The sequence below is a fragment of the Dreissena polymorpha genome, chromosome 7 (genome assembly GCF_020536995.1).
Source record: "Dreissena polymorpha isolate Duluth1 chromosome 7, UMN_Dpol_1.0, whole genome shotgun sequence".
Taxonomy (NCBI): domain Eukaryota; kingdom Metazoa; phylum Mollusca; class Bivalvia; order Myida; family Dreissenidae; genus Dreissena; species Dreissena polymorpha.
Genome location: NC_068361.1, coordinates 17,494,024 through 17,517,086, shown reverse-complemented (window position 1 = coordinate 17,517,086; position 23,063 = coordinate 17,494,024). Strand labels below are relative to the sequence as shown.

The window sequence follows — 23,063 nt, the reverse complement described above, 5'->3', positions numbered from 1 at the left end:
CTTGTGCCTGGGAGCCAGCAGCTCCCTGAGTACCGGGCACACCAGTGTGGGCTACTGGCTGGTTCTGGGGAATCTGCTGCTGAAAAAACAAACTTTATTGATGTTTATGTTGTATTTCACTTATGGATGACAGACGACACACAAAAGAAAAAAGGTGATCAGAAAAGATTGACAAAAGCATGCTGTGCTTAGCTTTTTAATTGATTACATGAAATGTTTTATTGAATATTTAATCATTGCATTTAAGTTAAGCATTTGTGCACAGATAAAAACATTTTAGGCGGCTAAGAGTATTTTGATATTTTACGTGGTAAACATGAAGAAAATTGTGCAATAAAGTCAATGACTAACTCCATTTACAGATTGAGGCTGCAGCCCTTTGGATTGGAAAAAATGACATCCTTTTGACTATAATTGGCAAAATGGTGATTTTTTGGCCAACAATAATTATATTTTTAGAAGGAAAGTGTTTTTAATACTATATTTGAACAAGATGTGTTTGTGAAACACAATGTCCCCCTATATGATGTTTGACCTTGAAGGATGACCTTGACCTTGTGAAGGATGACCTTGACCTTTCACCACTCAAAATGTGCAGCTCCATGAGATACACATGCATGCAAAATATCAAGTTGCTATCTTCAATATTGCAAAAGTATTCATAAAATAAGTGATTTGGGCCCCATATATTTGACCTCTGACCTTGAAGGATGACCTTGACCTTTCACCACTCAAAATGTGCAGCTCCATGAGATGCACATGCATGCCAAATATCAAGTTGCTATCTTCAATATTGCAAAAGTATTTATAAAATAAGCGATTTGGGCCACATATATTTGACCTCTGACCTTGAAGGATGACCTTGACCTTGACCTTTCACCACTCAAAATGTGCAGCTCCATGAGATACACATGCATGCCAAATATCAAGTTGCTATCTTAAATATTGCAAAAGTATTCATAAAATGAGCGATTTTGGCGACATATACACTACGCGACCCGTGATTTTTGCCGCGATTCTCGCATCACCGCAATCGATGCAACGTGACAAATCGCGGTGTTTCCGAGTGACAAGAAAATTTGGGTGATGTCTCGGCGACCGTCGCGCGATGTATCTCGCTGTTGCGCAATCAGCGCGAATCAGCGCAAATCACCGCAAACTGTCGTGATTCCCCTTTTTAAGCGATTTACGTTGAGGGTTACACTACATTACATGTAACATATATGTATACACTTACATTATACATTGCAATAATAAAGCTTTTGTTGTTCTTGTATACAATGGGCGTATTAGCTAAAATACTCCTGTTCCGACATGAACTTGATGAAGTAATGTCGGAAGCTTTAACGGCTCCAAATTAATATAACAGCGCAGAATGATCATGCAATAATTATTGAACAAAACATGTAAACATTATTTAACTAATTGCATTAGCAGAATGTTTATTAAAACTTACAATCAATTATATTCCAGGCCCGAATACACTACCATTGTTCAAATTCCATATTGTTGCCATATACATGTAGCGTAGCACTGTGTAAATTGAAAGTTGCATAGTGTTTCGTCATTGGTCGGTTATAAATACCTTGTTTCTCTATACATGGTATTTGATTTAGACGAAACTAATAATTTGGTAATTTACAAGAAATATGATATAAGTTTTCCTTTTAAACTCTGATCTTACCGTGTGTGTTTATTGACGTTATTAATTATGTTAATACTTATTTTGGCATTGCATCAAGAATTATAACGTGTAGCCCTTTTGTTAACAGTGTTTAGCAAAATATTCGCGCCTTAAGGCACGGAAATTTGTTTAAGTAACACTTTCATTTAAAGTTTAAATGTAATCGGTAGATTACGTCTAATTATTTGGACTAAATTATGCTATACTTATTTATTTTCTGTTTCAGGCTCCAATGCGGATAACTCGTGTTACTCACGTTACTTTCCGAGCGTTGTACATACATTCACAATGCTTGATAAGCCGGAAATCGGAAATACATTACTGTTCTATTTTTAAGTACATGTTATTATGATATCGTGTTATATAATATGTTGTTATTACATCATTGCCTATATATTAAAGCCATTAAACATTGTGTTTGTTTTGCTGAGAAAAAAACGAGTATATCAACGTAGCACTAAAGCATCCGCAAAGTTCAATAAATATGATGATGTATAATGTACATGCATTTCTCTGGGTTTTCACGTCCAAAACAAAAAACCCTCAACATTTGATTATTTATTGTGCACTGTCCAGCGGGTGATAGTGTTAATTCTAGTGTCTAATTGGCACTCTGTGTACGTGTTCAAACTGTGAAAAGATGTGACAATCACAGAAACAACAAGATGGCGCTGCCAATTAAGTATGATAATGGATCAAAGGGCATTGACAAAAAATAAAAGTTTGTATATATTTTTCGGCGTTTACTCAGATGGTCTCTCACAACAAAAAAAGTCAAGGTATTATGTTTTACTTCTATCAGTAACGATACGGATAAGCGTGTTTGATTTGATATGACTTTAAAAGAAATATCAAATTGTTGGCGATATTACTGTTTTAACAAGGGCTGTTTGTAAAACATGCATGCCCCCCATATGGGCTCTCCGTTGTAGTGACAGCCATTTTGTAAACATGTTTTTTGTCACTTTGACCTTGACCTTTGACCTAGTGACCTGAAAATCAATAGGGGTCATCTGCGAGTCATGATCAATGTACCTATGAAGTTTCATGATCCTAGGCATAAGCTTTCCTGAGTTATCATCAGGAAACCATTTTACTATTTCGGGTCACTGTGACCTTGACCTTTGACCTAGTGACCTGAAAATCAATAGGGGTCATCTGCCAGTCATGATCAATGTACCTATCAAGTTTCATGATCCTAGGCATAAGCGTTCTTGAGTTATCATCCGGAAACCATTTACTATTTCGGGTCACCGTGACCTTGACCTTTGACCTAGTGACCTGAAAATCAATAGGGGCCATCTGCTAGTCATGATCAATCTACCTATCAAGTTTCATGATCCTAGGCATAAGGGTTCTTGAATTATCATCCGGAAACCATTTTACTATTTCGGGTCACCGTGACCTTGACCTTTGACCTAGTGACCTGAAAATCAATAGGGGTCATCTGCTAGTCATGATCAATCTACCTATGAAGTTTCATGATCCTAGGCATAAGTGTTCTTGAATTATCATTCGGAAACTATTTTACTATTTCGGGTCACAGTGACCTTGACCTTTGACCTAGTGACCTCAAAATCAATAGGGGTCATCTGTGAGTCATGATCAATGTACCTATGAAGTTTCATGATCCTAGGCCTAAGCGTTCTTGAGTTATCGTCTGACAACCACCTGGTGGACAGACCGACCGACCAACATGAGCAAAGCAATATACCCCCTCTTCTTCGAAGGGGGGCATAAAAATACCAAAGAAACATTTAACCGAAATCAACAGAATTCAATGTTCTCTGCGCTACGCAGTTTATATAAAAAATCAATATTTGCACACTCTATACCTTGACCTTGTACGTTGCCGCATAATTTTCGCGCTCTTTTGTCAGGAAATATACATGATGGCTATATTGGAAGCATTTGTAAACGTCGTGTTAACATTAAAACGTCGGAAGTGTGTTTCGGATTATAAATTATTATTCTCATTTGGGAATTAAATGGAACATTAATACTTATGGTATAATTGTTTTGAATTGTATATTAATTTGTTACAACGCTTTACGTGTCGAAAAAATGTTTTGATAATTTTATGCATTAATAGCACAATTTCCAGGAGGAAAATGTTTTTTACATGAAGGCGTATGACGCAATAAAACGTTTTTTGTAAGATCGTATTGCATTCGATCTAAATTTAAATACGCTCGTCCAATGAAAGCTGTGTTCCACATAATGCACTATACTCTTTACACTTCTGAAAAATGGCGTAGTCATATAGTTGTGTTAATGAAATTCTCAAACATATTTACCGACATAAATGTTTAAGATTATTTTTCGTAAGTGATGTTGCAATTATGTTGGATTATTTGATAATCGTGAACATTAGAAAAGCGTTATGTATACAGTTATCGATACGATTCGGTTAATATGCATGAATTGGCTAATCATCGATGTCAACGATATCCACTGCGATCACGGCGAATTGCGGTGAATCGCAGCAAATCACCACAACATTGAGGGGATTTAGCGCGAAGATTATCTTGCTCTCGCGCGACGTCGGAGTGACGAGTCACGTGAAATCGCGGTGATTAAACACCCAAAAAGCAAAATGCCCGCCTTGACTTCGCTAATTAGGCAAAAATCATGGGTCGCGTAGTGTATTTGACCTCTGACCTTGAAGGATGACCTTGACCTTGAACTTTCGCCACTCAAAATGTGCAGCTTCATGAGATACACATGCATGCCAAATATGAAGTTGCTATCTTCAATATAACAAAAGTTATTGCAAAATGTTAAAGTTGGCGCAAACAGACCAACAGACAGACCAACAGACAGGGCAAAAACAATATGTCCCCCACTACTATAGTGGGAAACATAAAAAGTGTTTAAAGACATTGTAATGTCAAGTATCAAGGAATTGTAGGACGCATTTTTGATGTTATAATTATATGATCCTTGTCTTTTGGGTTAACCTTATACAGATGGAGAAATGAACAAACTTACTCGCCACGTCGGCTTGCTACATGCCTCCCGGCTTCAGTCAACAGTTATACCTACCAAACTGTCTTGCTGTGGGTCGCATTCTCCCAAAACAAGATATAATTTACTTAAGAAATGGCTGTATATTGCAGTGATATTTTTACAAATTTTCTCATTTGAGTCCTGGGACTCGATAACTTGCAAATCTCTGAGTCCCCGAACTGAAAGAATGAGTCCAAATATTAAACGATATTATTTTATGAGAAATTCAATGCATTTTTGGGACTCACATAATTCGAAACTTTGCATCCCCAGAAGTTTTTGTGAGTCCTGGACACAGTACTCGCAGGTAAAACAAGAGCACCGCATAACGGGTGCCACGCTTGACTACAGGTGCAGTTTTGAATAAATGAAAGCTTGTCAGATTATTTTTTTTAGTGGTCACAGTGACCTTGATCTTTGACCTAGTGACCCCAAAATGGGTGTGGTGTGTAGAACTCATCAAGGTGCATCAACATATGAAGTTGCAAAGTTGTAGGTGGAAGCACTTTGATTTTAGAGCCAATGATAAGGTTTTAGCATGATGCGGACGGCGAGCTGGCTATGACAATACCTCGTTTTTTTTCTTCTAAAAACGCCGAGCTAAAAATCACTGATGCTGATTTCTTGCAAACTCTGAATGTATTTTGGAATTTTGTAAACCAATGACTTCCATTTTAAAACTTTTTACAACAGTTGAAATCCTTTCTCTAACAGATGTCAAACCTAAAATGTCTTAACAGTGATGAGACATACTAAAAGCTCATAAAAACATGCAAACAAGGAAAGTAAACTACCACCAGCATAGCTTTTGATGGAAGAAAATCATAATACAACAACCCAAACTTCACAGATATATCAGGGCTTGAATTGGGTCAAGACTTTCTTTAGTCAAATCTAGGGCAGAACATAACAATTATTCGGATTTGAGTTATTTAATAAGGTTTTATGAAGAAACAGTTGTAGCTTAATGGAAATATGTTCAGTCAAATTTGCAAATTTGTATCAATTGCCTTATTTGGTGATTGGCTGCACAAGCCCTGAATAATTCAGTTCTTTTTCTGCTATGTAAAAAAGGCCGTAAAACCGACCGTATCCAAAAGAAAAAAGACCGATCAAACTAAAAAAATCCCATTTTCCAAAAAAAGAAGTGTCTAAAGATTATTACAATGTACATCTCATAAACATCTAACAAAGTATATATAAACTATAATTAATGTTATTTTCCCAAAATGGCCAGGAAAACGCCTGATGTGTCAATATTTGTTGCTAATAAAAATCCCAATTTGGTCAATTTTGTCGATAAAAATTTCCTAAATTTACTATTGTATTGTTTTAAAAAATCCCAATTTGACCAGAATCCTTTTCCCAAAATCGCTGAATTGTTCTATGTTTCTACAGCACAAATAAAACATTGGAATATGTGATACTTACACTGGTAGGGTTTAGGGCTGACATGCTGTGTGGTGGTGAGGTCATGGAGGATAGGACAGTTGAAGGATTGTTGTTTGTATTGTAGTTGGATGAAGGTAACTGCATCTGGTGCTGGCCTCCGACTGAACCAGGGGGTACTTGGTTATACCCATACCCACCACCACCACCCACAGGCCCATTGGGCTGAAAATCATTGGGAATAATGTTGCTAACTAAAGCGCAACTATATTACACTCAACTACAAAACAATATGTTAGCACATGTACTAAAATCACATTGTTGCTAATATTTTATAGCCAAACTCAACTTCAACCAAAAGGTTATGCAATCTGTAAGTTACAGAAACAGAGAAAAATGATAATACTCTCAAAAACATGCAATAACTATCAAGTGTAGAGGAACTTTCAAAACATGTTCAATGAATATGGGAACTACTTAATTAAGGAAGAAAATTATATTCATGATCATTGTGTGCAATATTATGATTATTTAAATTAATTTTTTACAGATGTTTTAAGGATATTGTAAAAAGATAGCATGGATGAATAATAACAGTTTCAAAAATACCTTTTCAAAGATAAGTATTTGATATCATTGAAAAATTGATTGCATACCGAATAAAATTGTACCTTCATCATTTGCTGCTGTGTATTTGAGACCATGCCTGCGTGGTCCATTGGTTGCCTCGTCATCTGAGGATTGTTCAGCGCTCCAATCATGTTCTGCTGGGACAAGCCCATGTTGCCCATTCCTTGTGACATAGCACCCCCAGAGTTGGGACAAACCAATGATGTATCGTAATACTCATGTGCATGCAATTATGCTTGAAATGTTCTGTCTCAGTTGTCTTTTGAGAATTTTCAGACCGCAGATAGAGAATTTGTATTTTTTTACAATTGGTTAAGGACATTATAAAGAAGGAAAACAATCACTGATATTGAAGTTAAGTTTTTTTTTAAGAATAAGAATTCAGGCTTTTTCCGCTCCATTTTGGGAAAACGCCACACTGGAATTTTGGGAATTTCGCGTCGTGAAAACCCCCATTTTGGGAAAAAAATTAATCGCAAAATTGGCTCAATTGGGAAAAATTATCGCATGTAAATTATTTAAAACAGTGTTTCTTATATTTCAAAGAAGCCGTTAACTGGTAAATAACGACTATTTTGATAACTTATTATTAAAATTTTACAAAATATTATGAACATGTGTGATTAGTGCAGGTTTTTTAATCTGAATTTGGGGAAAAGGCTTGGCCTTTTTGAGGTGAAAAAAATCGCGGGAAGCGCCGGATTTTGAGGAAAAAAAGGAAAGTCTTAAATAATCATTAACATATTTTACAGTTCTTAAAACAAATTCAAGGCAACAGATAATTTAATTATGCAATACTTTCTATTTTCTACACCAGATCAGGTCAACTTATATATTTAAAGGGTAAAAAAAAAAAAAAAAAAAAAAAAAAAAATATATATTTTTTTTTTTTAATTGGGAATTTTTTTTTCAATTGGGAAAAAAACAACCAGATTTGCATTGGGAATGGGGCCGAATTTCGGACCCGTGGCATAGGGCGGAAAAAGCCTGAAGTTGCTATCTTCAATATTCAACAACAGATGTGTTTGTCAGAAACACAATGCCCCCTATTGCGCCGCATTGAAGTCATCAATTTGACCTTTGACCTTGAAGGATGACTTTGACCTTTCACCACTCAAAATGTGCAGCTCAATGAGATACAAATGCATGCCAAAGATCAAGTTGCTATCTTCAATATTGCAAAAGTTATTGCAAAACTTTAATCTTGATTAAAGTTTTGGGACACACACATACATGTGCAATGACTGACTGACAGACACAATGACAGACAGACAGACCAAAAACAATATACCCCCGATCTTTCGATCCGGGGGCATAAAAAGTTATGACCAAACTTTTAAGAAGTTTAAAGTTTTGGTTAAAGTTTTGGGACACACACAATGACGGAATACCATTTTCCCCCCGATCTTTCGATCCGGGAGCATAAAAATGAGAAAGGGATATAAATTATCCAATGTAAACATTTGCGAAAGTTATGTATTTGGTCACTGCTGAAGAAAGAAAAAAGCTCAAGAGTTTGAATGTGTCAATGATTACTTTGGGTTATTTACAGATTAGCCTAACCAGCCTTGGGTGAATACTAAATGATTCAATATCCTACTTGTTGTTCCAAATCCAGTATGTTCAGAGGCTTCGAGAGAGAAATCCGCTGACTGCTGGGTCGACGTGACAGGGAAGGCGATTCCGAATCCTGTTGTTTGCAGTTCCTGTCCTTTGCGTCCCGCTAGGTAATCCTCCACTCTAAATTCCTGCAGAAAAGACATTCAATAATTAAGGGGATAATAAATGTTTAGCATTAATGTTAATTCAGGGATCCCATCCACAAAGCTTATTTGATTTTAAGAAAATATTCATATCATATTTAACCCTTACCACTCAGATACCGTTTGTATTTCCTAAGAAAATCAAATTTAATTTAACACCCTTCTTAAAAGTGTATTTCATTTCATTGCAAATCCTGAGAAACTGATGAGCAGCAAACAACATAAACCTGAACAAGCTGCAAGTTAATTGCAGGCTGTTCTGGTTTATGCTGTTTGCATATTGCTATTTTCACTTTGCTTCTAAGCAGAAAAGGGTTAAAAGAAACTTTAATTCAAAATTTAAATCAAAATTCAGTCCAGTTCCAGCCATACCTCCAAACTTTTATTCTCATACTCCTTCATGGCTGTGATACACTGGAGCCGCGTATTGATGGTCCAGGTCGTACCTTTGTTTACCATTGTATCCGTGCCCGCAATCGGAATAAACTTTGCCAGTGTACCTGGCTGCTGAGCCTGACCCCCGCACCCTGAAAAGTGGATTCCATACAGAATTCAAGACACATTTAAACCAAAATGAGCCTCGCTCTGGGAATACTGGGCTTCATGCATGTGTGTAAAGTGTTGTCCCATATCAGCTTGTGCAGACTTTTGATCTCAAATTGTCTTTTTTGTTTAAAATGAGTCTCTTTTAAGCAAAAATCCAGTTTAGGGGGAAAGTATTGTCCCTGATAAGCCAGTACCGACTGCACAGGCTAATCTGGGATAAAAGATTCCGCACATGCATCAAACCCGTTCTCCCAGACCGAGGATCATATGATATCAGAAAACAAGGCCCATAACTTCGCTAAAATTCAATGGACCAGAACAAAACGCACACTTCATCTGTAAGCCATGTTGGTAGACTCAAATACCTAAAAACAGCTCAATATCTGAAAGCTTTGCGTGAAAAAAATCCGGAAAAAGGTTATAGAAGAATTTCACACTTCATCTGTTAGTCATGTTGGTAGAATCAAATACCTAACAAGAGCCGGCCTTGCGGGTCTATTTTTCTTTTAAAATGTGTAGGGACCTATCTCAATTTCAATCACAAAGGAGGGAGGGGTGGAGTGGAGAGGGTGTATAGTGTGGGGGTGTGGTCATTTCTTACAATATCTTCCAAAAATGCAAAAAAATGCAATTTTTTTTTTTGGGGGGGGGGGGATTTTTGGGTGGGATGGTTTGACAGTATTTCAAAAATAAAATAAAAATAAATATGTGTTTTTTTTTAAATGTTTGAAATAAACAAGAGATGTGTTTGTCAGAAACACAATGCCCCCTATTGCGACGCTTTGATTTTTTAAAATTTATTTTTTTACCTTTGGCCTTGAAGGATGACCTTGACCTTGAACTTCCACCACTCAAAATGTGCAGCTTTATGAAGAGGCCGCTTTGAAATATATATTTTTTGACCTTGAAGGATGACCTTGACCTTGAAGGATGAACTTGACCTTGAACTTCCACCACTCAAAATGTGCAGCTTCAAGATAACGCCGCTTTGAAATGATTATTTTTTTTACCTTTGACCTTGAAGGATGACCTTGACCTTGAACTTCCACCACTCAAAATGTGCAGCTTCATGATAACGCCGCTTTGATTTTTTTTATTTTGTTTGACCTTTAACCTTGAAGGATGACCTTGACCTTGAAGGATGACCTTGACCTTGAACCTACACCACTCAAAATTTGCAGCTTCATGATAACGCCGCTTTGGATATTTTTTTTACCTTTGACCTTGAAGGATGACCTTGACCTTCCACCACTCAAAATGTGCAGCTTCATGATAACACCTTGAAATTTTTATTTGTTTTTTTACCTTTGACCTTGAAGGATGACCTTGACCTTGAAGGATGACCTTGAACTTCCACCACTCAAAATGTGCAGCTTCATGAGAACGCCGCTTTGAATTAAAAAAAAAATAATTTGACCTTGAAGGATGACTTTGACCTTGAACTTCCACCAATCAAAATGTGCAGCTTCATGAGATACACATGCATGCCAATTATCAAGTTGCTATCTTCAATATCAAAAAAGTTATGGCCAATGTTATAGTTTTCGGACGGACAGACACCATAAATTTAACATTTGACCTTGAAGGATGACCTTCACCTTGACCTTTCACCACTCAAAATGTGCAGCTCCATGAGATACTTGTGCATGCCAAATATCAAGTTGCTATCTTAAAAAGTGAAAAAGTTATGGCCAATTTTAAAGTTTTTTTCGGACAGACAGACATTTCAACTGCTGTATGCCACCCTACCGGGAGCATATTTTTTTGGGGTGGGGGGGTATAGTAGTGTGAGGCTGTGGTGGTCATTTATTAGATGATCTTTAATAATAATAAAAAAAATAATGGTGGGAGGATTGAGGGGGGTGGTTTGGACGGAGTCAATTGTGGTATGTCAGGTAAGAGTTGTTTTGTCAAAGTATCAATCGAATCTAATCATAAATAAACAAGTTATGGCAATTTTAGCAAAATTTAATAATTTGACCTTAAGAGTCAAGGTCATTCAAAGGTCAAGGTAAAATTCAACTTGCCAGGTACAGTACCCTCATGATAGCATGAAAGTATTTAAGGTTTAAAAACAATAGCCTTGATACTTTAGAAGTAAAGTGGATCTAATGTCTTAAAATAATGTGGGTTATTGTATTAAACAATAAAACCCAGTTTATTTTAGCAGAAATGTGGACCCTTCAAGGGAGAGTATCTTGGGCATACTATATGTATATTCCAAGGCTTCAACCTACAGAAAAAACTGAAATTTTTAAAAACCCACCCGCCACACCCATTCATGATATTATTGAATTTCATACTTATTCCAGAAAAAATATTGTTTTGTTGGATGCTTTGTATGAATCCTTCTTTCTCTGCGCTTGAGATTTATGTTTCAGAAAACATGCCATGGCTCCATGCACAGGCAACAGTTCCAGATGGTCACCAAAAACATCAAAAACCTAGACGCTGCTGAGATGCAAGTGTTGCTCAAACCTCTGCAGCAGACCTGGTGACGATTGGATCTGAACATTGATTTCACTGTTGCAAAGACTCCATCACTACCAAAATTTCTTTGGAGAACTGTCTGTGTTTTATGGAGATCATGTGTTTGCTAATATCAAATGCTAAAGATGAATGTAGAAACTGTGTTTGCTTCTATTAAATGCTTGTTCATATAAAAGGTTACTATTTTATATATTTTAATCTTTGTTAGGTGCCGCAGTTACATATCCACGGAAAATTCTAGGCCGCTCATGATGGGATGGTGTCACTGTCAACAATTATACATTATTTCACAAGTTAACAATATTTTATATAGGCATGGGTGGTTCTCCTCTCCTTAATATGGCTCCTTTTGGAGATAATCAGTTTTGGAGGGAAGCCATCCTATATTTGGCACATTTCACAAAATTTCATTTCAAAATGTTCATTCTTAAGTTTGCATTTAGATGCTTTGGGTCTGCTCGGACAAAGGCGACCCGAAGCGGATTTATGGAGATAAGTATATACATGGAGTATATACGAGGAGTATTATACACAGTATATATGGAGCTATATATATACTCATGAGTATAATACATGGAGATTGGACAGTATATATGGAGATATATATATACTGAGGAGTATTGATATTTTCAATGGAGGTTGGATATAGTATATATGGAGCTATATATATACTAGATTATGCGTGGTACATATGTAAAATAATAATAATAAATTGTAATTACTTTAAGCAAGCGTGACACCATCCTGTCATTGATGTCTAGATTTTTCAAAAATTCCATGTGGCAACTCTTGAAAACCAGTGGAATTCTAACTATCTATTACTGCGGTCAATAAACAACCAAAATATTACACTAAATTACCATTACATGTTATTTAACAGTATTCATACAAAAATGAATAAAATGACTGTGTACTTTTAATTTTGTTTTGTGTTCTTTCTAACTATGCATTTATGTCTTAAAATAAACACAAAATGTAAGCATATATTCAAAGTTACAAAGTCAAAAAAGGGCCATAATTCCGTAAAAATGACAACCAGAGTTATGTAACTTGTCCATTACTGTCCCCTTATGATAGTTTGCGAGTGTTCCAAGTATGAAAGCAATATCTATGATACTTAAGGGGTAAAGTGGACCAAAACACAAAACTTAACCAAATTTTCAAGTATAAAGGGCCCATAATTCCGTCAAAATGCCAGTAAGAGTTACATAACTTGGCCTGCACAGTCCCCTTACGATAGTTAGTAAGTGTTGCAAGTATGAAAGCAATAGCTTTGATACTTTAGGAAAAAAATGGACCTAAACACAAAACTTAACCAAATTTTCAATTTTCTAAGTATAAAAAGGGCACATAATTCTGTCAAAATGCCAGTCAGAGTTATATTACTTTGCCTGCACAGTCCCTTTATGATAGTTAGTAAGTGTTGCAAGTATGAAAGCAATAGCTTTGATACTTAAGGAATAAAATGCACCTAAACAAAAAACTTAGCCAAAATTTTCAAATTCTAAGTATAAAAAGGGCACATAATCCTGGCAAAATGCAAGCCAGAGTTATCTAACTTTGCCTGCCCAGTCCCCTCATGATAGCTAGTAATTGTACCAAGTTTGAATGCAATAGCATTGATACTTTATGAGAAAAGTGGACCTAAACGCAAAACGGTCAATCTGATAGGCAATCCTATGTATCAGAACTCTTGTTGATTCCAGTAGCTTGAAAATATGCACTGTCGTAGGAGCAATAGAAAAGCAGAAGTCGATACGAAAGGTCGTCTTGCCAATCCTGCTAGCGTCATTAATGTGTCCCAACTGTTCCGTGACACTGACTGCAAAGTCTGTCGCCGACAGGTAAAGGCGGTTAAAACAATTCATCCTTCGGGTTTCGAACATAAATTAATAGAGGTCAAATAGTAATGTTCGACCTCAATTCTAGTCTCCGAGCCCACTTCAGCCGATCTATCTGCAAGACCAGTAGTCTGCATGTAGCCGGTTGAGATAGAAGCAGAAATAACAGATATAGGTATTTCATAATCTTCTAGTATTAGTAGGTCATAACCAGCACCAAAATGGATGGTCAGGAAAATCAACCATAGACTAAGTCAGCGGAGATGTAGATTGTTGAATCCATAAAATATAGTATTCAATACAATCATAGCCAGGGGTATACAACTAGGTAATGTAGACGATACCCGTGATACTAAAAATTGACCGATGAAAACACAGCTGAATACCGGTAATTGGTAACTGGTGACCGAACCGGACCGGTCAATGACCGGTAACTGTAGCCAGATGAACGGACCAGTCATAATATGACCGGTGACGCTACCAGTTATAGACCGAAAAATGGTGGAATCCATATGCTCTGATATCAATGTCAAGAACTGATCGGAAAAGAAGATCGCGCCAAAAATCCAATCCGATGGCAAGAGACATCACTAAAGCAGACGACGAAGATTCATTTGATGACGAAGAAGAGGAGGAAGAATAGTCCGATGATGATAACAAAGAAGTGGTGCATCGGCCGGGAAACGAACCCGGGCCGCCCGCGCGGCAGGCGAGCATTCTACCACTGAACCACCGATGCTAATCCGCTGATGATGAACGACTACTTATTCTGACCGGTGACCAGTGATCGGTGATATGACCGATGAATGGTGACCGATGTCCGGTGATCGGGACCGGTATAATATAACTGCGTCAGAATGGAAATATCTGGTGCAGAAGAATGACCATTCACGAAGTCATCTGATAATGTTAACCGGAAAATAACGGTAGATTATCAGTATTAATAGGCATAAGTGTCCTTGTAGTCGTAGTGGAGAATAGAACAGCTTATCCCGAAGCCTGAAAGTTAAACGAACTAGTGTTCGTATACAATACGGCTCGGTGACTGCAACATGTGTGGATGCCATAAGAAAAAACATCACACGTGGAATGGAGACATGATATTCCTAAAGGAATAAAATGAAGAACGTCGATATGACCAGTAGGTTCATTAACGCCTACGTGAGAAGTGGCGACATCCATATAACTGCGATGCCGAAATATTGTTCGGCTACGCTGGAAATATTGTCTTCTACAATATTGTCTCCATGAGCATTGACGTGATCGCTTACAAGCGTATCAACGCCGAGAACTGCTCAATGAAGGAGAGGTATGTTCGAGAACTATCCTGGTGTGCTCAATGAAGTCCGATGATGTCTACGTGAAGGTTGACGACGTCCTCGTTTCCTGCGATGTCGAGATCTGGATCGGCTGCGCTGTCGAGATGTGGATCGGCTGCGATGAGACCGAGATCTTCTAGAATACCGTCTCCGTGAGTGACGACGTGATCGCTTACGAGAGCCGCGACGATGAGAACTGCTCGACGAAGAAGAGCGTGTCCGATGTCTACTCCTAGATGAACACGATGTTTTTGACGACAAATAGGAGAATAATCCAATGATGAAGACCGAGTTCTGCTTCTTGACCGGTGACTGGTGTTATCGGTGGCAGGCCTAACTGATGACTGTTGACCGGTGACCGGACCGGACCGGTGATCAATGACCGGACCGGTGACATGACCGGACCGGTGACATGACCAGTGACCGGACCGGTGATCAATGACCGGACCAGTGACCGGACCGGACCAGTGACATGACCGGTTACCGGACCGTTGACCGGACAGGTGATCAATGACCGGACCGGTGACATGACCGGTGACCGGTGATCAATGACCGGACCGGACCGGTGACATGACCGGACCGGCCGGTCAGACGTCGATTAAAGGTCCGTGATCAACGTCCCCAGTGACGTACCGGTCATATCATGACCAATGTTGTCACCGGATAATGACCGTATGGCGGATGCCAAATGGTCCGACATTGGTCGATGTCCTTGACCAATGCCATCGGGCAAAGACCGGCTGACGGGTGTCGCCATATGGTCTGATGTTAACCGACTGTCTAACAGACTTAACATAGTACGGTCGCCCGGTGACTGATGCTGCAACTATCATCCATGGTCTGCGAAGTCACCGGGTATTTATCCACTCTTGTTTCTGCGACATTCATGTAGTCGAATATATGAAAAACAAGAGCAAAACATATTCAACCATAAACTGGTCACAGACCAGATTATCATACGGCACATAAAATCATTATTTGACGATAATGAAAATTATAATAATACTGCCGTAGATCATAAATCAAACGAAAGTTTACTTCAAAACAGATGAAAAATGAAATGACGATCAATTAGATTGTCATACGGAACGTTAAAATCATTATTGCACACAATGGCAAATGATAAACAATCTGTCAATAGAAGAACACGCTTTGCACGATCTCTTAACACATAAGAAGAACATGCTTTGCACGTTCTAGCAATGTATTAGAAGAGCACGTTTTGCACGTGGTCGTTCGCGCCTAAAAACACCCAGCATGGTAGAAATAAACCATTGTTCGATAAAAACAAGCATGGCTAAGTTACCTTTTACAAATGAAACAAAATCCATTAAATCCACACAAAATAATCCGAATGAGAAATACAAAGATAAATAACACAATTTATCTATTCAAAACCCCAATCAACCAAGTGAAACAAATCGAAAAACAATATTTTAATTCAGAGCCGTAAAAGACCTGTATACACCAGGTCGATCCGGAAAGAATATTGAGGGTTGGTTACCGATTTTTGGCTAGGTTGCATTGCACTATGTTTAACCTGGCCTGTATTACGGTATTGAGGTGGCGGATTCCCAGTTAAAATTCCGGATGAGTTAATTCTCCTTGGAAAGGAGAAGCATGAGATAACAGGTCAGTATTTATGACATTAAAACTGTGTGCTATTATAAAATATATATGTACATCATTTTTTCAAGTATTTAATGTAAAAAAACTGCATACCAACCACAGGTCTGGTAATCTCGTAACCTTACTTGCATGGACTTTATTTAACCCGCCAGTCAAAAACAAATAACATACATATTAACTTGCCAAAAACATTTTCACTTGCATTGACAGAGGTCTGACGAAATTTGCCAGTATGTTATTTTACACTGGAGCATCTATAAACAAGAGCAGCGCATAACAGATGCCACGCTCGGCTACGGGTGCAGTTTTGAATAAATGAAAGCTTGTCAGAATTTTTTATTTATTTACAGGTCACAGTGACCTTGACCTTTGACCTAGTGACCCCAAAATGGGTGTGATGTGTAGAATTCATCAAGGTGCATCTACATATGAAGTTTCAAAGTTGTAGGTGGAAGCACTTTGATTTAAGAGCAAATGTTGAGGGTTTAGCACGACGTGGACGGCGGACAACACGACGAGCTGGCTATGACAATACCTCGGGTTTTCTTTAAAAAAAACAGAGCTAAAACCTATACATTCTATCCGCCAAATTGACGTTATTGCATCGCGCAGTGACAGTTTGTTATTTGCATTTTTACCTGATGAGGGCGTTAGCCGACATGTTGCAAAATACTAGTTTGACACAAACATTTTTATTGCAGTCTTCTCATATTATTTATTCTGGCATAACATAAGTAATAGCCCATGTTGGTTTATATTCCAGATTTTTTTCAAAGTTTTTGTAAAAGACACAGCCCTTCATAATATATCAACAACAAGAGATTTGTTTGTCAGAAACACAATTCCCCCTATTGCGACGCTTTGAAACTAAATTTCAATGTATCATTTGATAGGTTTACAAATAATCTCCCTTTTAAAGATTATAACTTTCATTGGATTGTATTTTTTTACTTTTGCCCTCGAAGAATGACCTTGACCTTTCACCACTCAAAATAAGCAACTTTATGAGATACACATGCATGCCAAATATCAAGTAAATAGTTGCTATCTTCAATATTCAACAACAGATGTGTTTGTCAGAAACACAATGCCCCCTATTGCGCCGCATTGAAGTCATCAATTTGACCTTTGACCTTGAAGGATGACTTTGACCTTTCACCACTCAAAATGTGCAGCTCAATGAGATACAAATGCATGCCAAAGATCAAGTTGCTATCTTCAATATTGCAAAAGTTATTGCAAAACTTTAATCTTGATTAAAGTTTTGGGACACACACATACATGTGCAATGACTGACTGACAGACACAATGACAGACAGACAGACCAAAAACAATATACCCCCGATCTTTCGATCCGGGGGCATAAAAAGTTATGACCAAACTTTTAAGAAGTTTAAAGTTTTGGTTAAAGTTTTGGGACACACACAATGACGGAAAACCATTTTCCCCCCGATCTTTCGATCCGGGAGCATAAAAATGAGAAAGGGATATAAATTATCCAATGTAAACATTTGCGAAAGTTATGTATTTGGTCACTGCTGAAGAAAGAAAAAAGCTCAAGAGTTTGAATGTGTCAATGATTACTTTGGGTTATTTACAGATTAGCCTAACCAGCCCTGGGTGAATACTAAATGATTCAATATCCTACTTGTTGTTCCAAATCCAGTATGTTCAGAGGCTTCGAGAGAGAACGCCGCTGACTGCTGGGTCGACGTGACAGGGAAGGCGATTCCGAATCCTGTTGTTTGCAGTTCCTGTCCTTTGCGTCCCGCTAGGTAATCCTCCACTCTAAGTTCCTGCAGAAAAGACATTCAATAATTAAGGGGATAATAAATGTTTAGCATTAATGTTAATTCAGGGATCCCATCCACAAAGCTTATTTGATTTTAAGAAAATATTCATATCATATTTAACCCTTACCACTCAGATACCGTTTGTATTTCCTAAGAAAATCAAATTTAATTTAACACCCTTCTTAAAAGTGTATTTCATTTCATTGCAAATCCTGAGAAACTGATGAGCAGCAAACAACATAAACCTGAACAAGCTGCAAGTTAATTGCAGGCTGTTCTGGTTTATGCTGTTTGCATATTGCTATTTTCACTTTGCTTCTAAGCAGAAAAGAGTTAAAGGAAACTTTAATTCAAAATTTAAATCAAAATTCAGTCCAGTTCCAGCCATACCTCCAAACTTGTATTCTCATACTCATTCATCGCTGTGATACACTGGAGCCGCGTATTGATGGTCCGGTAGGTACCGTTGTTTACCATTATTTCCGTGCCTGCAAACGGAATAAACTTTGCCATTTTACCTGGCTGCTGGGCCTGACCCCCCCACCCTGAAAAGTGGATTCCATCAAGAATTCAAGACACATTTAAACCAATATGAGCCTCAAACATTTTCGTTAATATTGTGACCATTTTAGATTATTCCAATATAAGTTTTGTAGTAAATACATGACATTTTTTCGAAGATAAGACGAAATCCCTCCCTTTAAAGATACTGACACTGTATCTTGTCAAAAATGTGTTGATATCTCTTGTTTAAACAATAATTTTAGCACTTGTTTACAATCCACAAAGTACATAAATGAATAAATCCCTTTTGGCAATTCTTACAAGTGTTGTGGTGTTTTTTTAAACATTTAAAACTTCAGCTTTGACAATCATCTATAGAAAAACATTTCAGTAGACCTATATGATCAGACATCAAAAGCTCCACAGACTCTGGCATTTATCGAAAGAAATCCAGATACTATCAAAATGTTAACAAACGTTTTAACAAGCAAGATTAATTGCCAAATTGCCACTTTAAATCTGTAATCGTCAGATGTTTTTGCAAAACAATGAAATCTTGTTTACAGATTCAGCATCTCTAACTAAAAGCGCATTATTAATATTCTAAAAGTTTGGATGAAAGTCCAAGAATAACTAACCAAACCTTAAAAAGACCATAATCCCACAGTACTCACCGTCCATACTTTTCACTTCCGCTTCTGTCTCCGAGTCTTCATCCATGTTTTCCATCTTGAACTGTGAAGATATAAATTGGAAGAGAAATGAATGAAAACTAGAGCTTTGTCACAGACGTGACAAATACCCCCACATGCCGCATTGACACAGTATATTTTGCATGTTGTCTTCACACAAAAAAGCGGACACCATGCTCAATGTTTAAAACGCACTTAGTGATCCTGTGACCTAGTTTTTGACCCAGCGTGGCCCATGTTCGAACTTAACCTACACATCATCTAGATACAACTTCTGACCAAGTGTGGTAAAGGTCTGATGAAAACTACTTGAATAAGAGAGCGAAAACCATGCTGAATGTGTAAAATGTACTAAGTGACCTTGTGACCTAGTTTTTGATCTGGCATGGCCCATACTGGATCTTGGCTTTAAGATCATCTAGATAAAACTTCTGTCAAAGTTTGGTGAACATCGGATGAAAACTACTTGAATTAGAGAGCGGCCACCATGCTGAATGTTAAATAACGCACTAAGTGTCCCCGTGACCTATTTTTTGACCCGGCATGGCCCATGTTCAAACTTGGCGAAGAGATCATCTAGATACAACTTTGGACAAAGTTTGGTGAAGATCTTGGATGAAAACTACTTGAATTAGAAAGCGGACAATATGGTGAATGTCAAATAATGCACCAAGTGACCCCGTGACCTAGTTTTTGACCCGGCATGACCCATATTCAACTTGTCCTAGACATCATCTAGATACAACTCAAAATGTGCAGCTCCACAAGATACACATGCATTCTAAATATGAAGTTGCTGTGTTCAATATAAAAAAGGTTATGATAAAACTTTAACGAATGTTTAAGTTTTAGGAAAGAAAAATACAATGATATTTGACCTTTGACCTTTAAGGATAACTTTGACCTTGATTTTTCACCACTCAAAATGAGCAGCTCTATGAGATATATTGAGATTGAATGGAGAAATGAGAAATTATTTTTATTTTATTTTTGATCTTTGACTTTGAAGGATGACCTTGACCTTGACTTTTCACCACTCAAAATGAGCAGCTCCATAAGATACACATGCATGGTAAATATCAAGTTGCTATGTTCAATATTGCAAAAGTTATCAAACTTTAACCAAGGTTAAAGTTTTGGGACAGAATGAGAGACAGACAGACAGACAGGACAAAAACAATATACCCCCGATCTATCGATCCGGGGGCATAAAAAGCACTAAGTAACCCTGTGACCTAATTTTTGACCCGGCATGACCCATATTCAAACTTGACCTAGACATTATCTAGATTCAACATCTGACCAAGTTTGGTGAAGATCGGATGAAAACAACTTGAATTAGAGAGAGGACACTTAATACTGACCGACAGACCGACCGACAGACCGACCGACAGACAAGCTCACTCCTATCTAACCCTCTAAACTTCGTGTGTGGGGGTATAATGAGACTTTTTTCAGGTGAAAGGACAATTTCTGCGTCAAAACTAAGATTTTCACTGTGGAACTTTGTGTTCTGACAATGCTGAAAAGCAGTTGAATGTTGACTCCCTGCCCATTTTAATCAGATAAGTCCAGCTCTTGTAAATCACCAAAATGAGAAGCAGAAACTTGGTTAAACCTTCCCATATTAATGCAATACATTCCTGAATACCTAACTTGTTATGAAAATAACCATAACATGTAAGACAAGACTATTGCCAAGCAATATAAGTCCCCTATCGGTGCAACTCCACGATTTTCAGCAATATTTCTAGTCTATTTTTTGCCATAGCAACCAGAATTATTGACCTAGGAACAAAATGAAATGATGTGCATAATCATCATATTGCCATCTATCCTTGTATCAAGTTTCATAAAAAAATATGAAGAGCTTTTAAATTAATCGCAGGATCCACTATTTTCAGGCTCAGCAATATTTCTAGTCTATTTGTTAATATTTCTAGTCTATTAGTTGCCATAGCAACCAGAATTCTTGACGTAGGAACAAAATGAAATAAGGTGCATAACCTCCATAATGCCATCTATCTATGTTTCAAGTTTCATGAAAAAATAAGAAGAACTTTTAAAGTTATCAGCAGGATCCAGAAAAGTGTGACAGACCATAATTCCCTCTGGTTTCACCGGTAGTAGGGGACAATTATCTAAATGTGAAACTTCAAAGAGCAATCATTTCCTGAAGAAAAAATAATATAATTGTAAATATCTTATTATCACAGTTTACAGTTTAAATTACCAGAGGAAGTAATCATATGACAAACAAGATGGCAAAATTTCTTAGCGGGTAACACAATTATATACAGCTCCTGCATAGAAAATTTGCAGTGAGTAAAAGTCGATGTAAAGTGCTAATATTATTATGAAATAAACGCTAATCACTTTCTTGCTGATACTACTGGAACGTGAACTGCATTTAAATAATTTATACAAGTTATAAATGGTATAAAACAGATGTATGATTATCTAAACATGAAACTTCAAAGAACATTTCCTGAAGAAAAACTTAATATAATTGGTCTACTGAAGTCTACATGTAACCAGTGCTCCAGCTAGAATTTGAAAAGGGCAGGGTGGCTTTTTTGTCAAAAGGGCACTTTCGACGCGCAGTATTTTGTGAAAAGGGCACTTTCGACGCGCAGTATTTTGTGAAAAGGGCACGTTCGAGCGCGCGGGTGTTTCTGGAATGCTTTTATTTGCATGTTAATTTATATGTTATAAATAATTGTATTATTCCCATTATTATTAAACCATTCAAATATAATGTCTTCAATGAGGATTAAACTAATTACAATGTAATAAGAGATTTATGAATTATCATATGTAAAAAAAAAAAAAAAAAAAAAATTTTTTTTTTTTTTTTTTTTTTTTTTTTGAGGGGGGGGGGCAGGGCGGAGGTTCGGGGGGGGGGGGCAGGGCGGAGGTTCGGGAGGGCAGGGCGCGGCGCCCTTCGATTTAGGCCTAGCTGGAGCACTGTGTAACTGACATTTTTATACAGTTTTAGTCGTGTCCATGTTTGTGTTTATTTAGGTGACATACATCAACTACATGTATTAAAATATTAAGACAACCTTTTTGGTAAAAATAATGTTTTTCCCAAATTTTCCAAATTGACAGAAGGGAACACATGTTTTCTGTATGTTAAAAGTAGTGTAACTGACATTTTGTAAAATTTTCAGGACAATCAAAAAACTGTTTTATTAAAATAAAAAATATTTTTTTTTGTATTTCAATTTTCTGAAAAGTATTACAATAAAAATTGAAAATAAAACAACTTCAAATTGAGATGTCTTTTTTAAAACAATACATAACTAGAAATGGCGCGGCAGAGGCCGACGCGTATCCCCACGCCGAATGTTTGACCCAGGGGCGCCCCAGGGTTGGTAATGGGGCCATGCATAGTTGAGATTGACCGTATTGTCATAAGAGAAGTTCAGTATCAATTAGAAGTGAATCGGTGTAGAAATAAAGAAATTATAGTAAAAGACAATTTTGGAATTTTGGGTGGGTGTGGCCTATTATGGGCGGGGCGCCCCAGGGTTGGTAATGGGGCCATACATAGTTGAGATTGACCGTATTGTCGTAAGAGATGTTCAGCATCAATTTGAAGTTAATCGGTGTAGAAATGAAGAAATTATAGTAAAAGGCAATTTTGGGTGGGCGTGGCCTATGTGGGCGGGGCGCCCCAGGGTTGGTAATGGCGCCATGCATAGTTGAGATAGACTGTATTGAAATAAAAGAGGTTCAGTATCAATTTGAAGTGAATCGGTGTAGAAATGA

The 23,063-nt window shown here is 37.4% G+C and overlaps 1 protein-coding gene and 1 non-coding gene across 2 annotated transcripts in view; both read right to left on the bottom strand.

The window, feature by feature from the left end:
* Window positions 1–19,326, bottom strand: part of LOC127839494 (protein mono-ADP-ribosyltransferase PARP11-like) — a 44,672-nt gene extending 25,346 nt beyond the window's left edge. Inside the window, exons 1-4 of the mRNA XM_052367887.1 lie at window positions 19,272–19,326; window positions 18,484–18,581; window positions 17,949–18,096; window positions 8,848–9,002 (exon numbers count right to left, since the gene is read on the bottom strand). Of these exons, the coding sequence (XP_052223847.1) occupies window positions 8,848–9,002; window positions 17,949–18,096; window positions 18,484–18,581; window positions 19,272–19,326 (456 nt within the window). The remainder of the gene's footprint in view (window positions 1–8,847; window positions 9,003–17,948; window positions 18,097–18,483; window positions 18,582–19,271) is intronic.
* On the bottom strand, window positions 14,021–14,091 carry Trnag-gcc (transfer RNA glycine (anticodon GCC)). The gene has a single exon. It is a non-coding gene; the product is annotated as a tRNA-Gly (tRNA).
* Window positions 19,327–23,063: the final 3,737 nt, after the last annotated feature.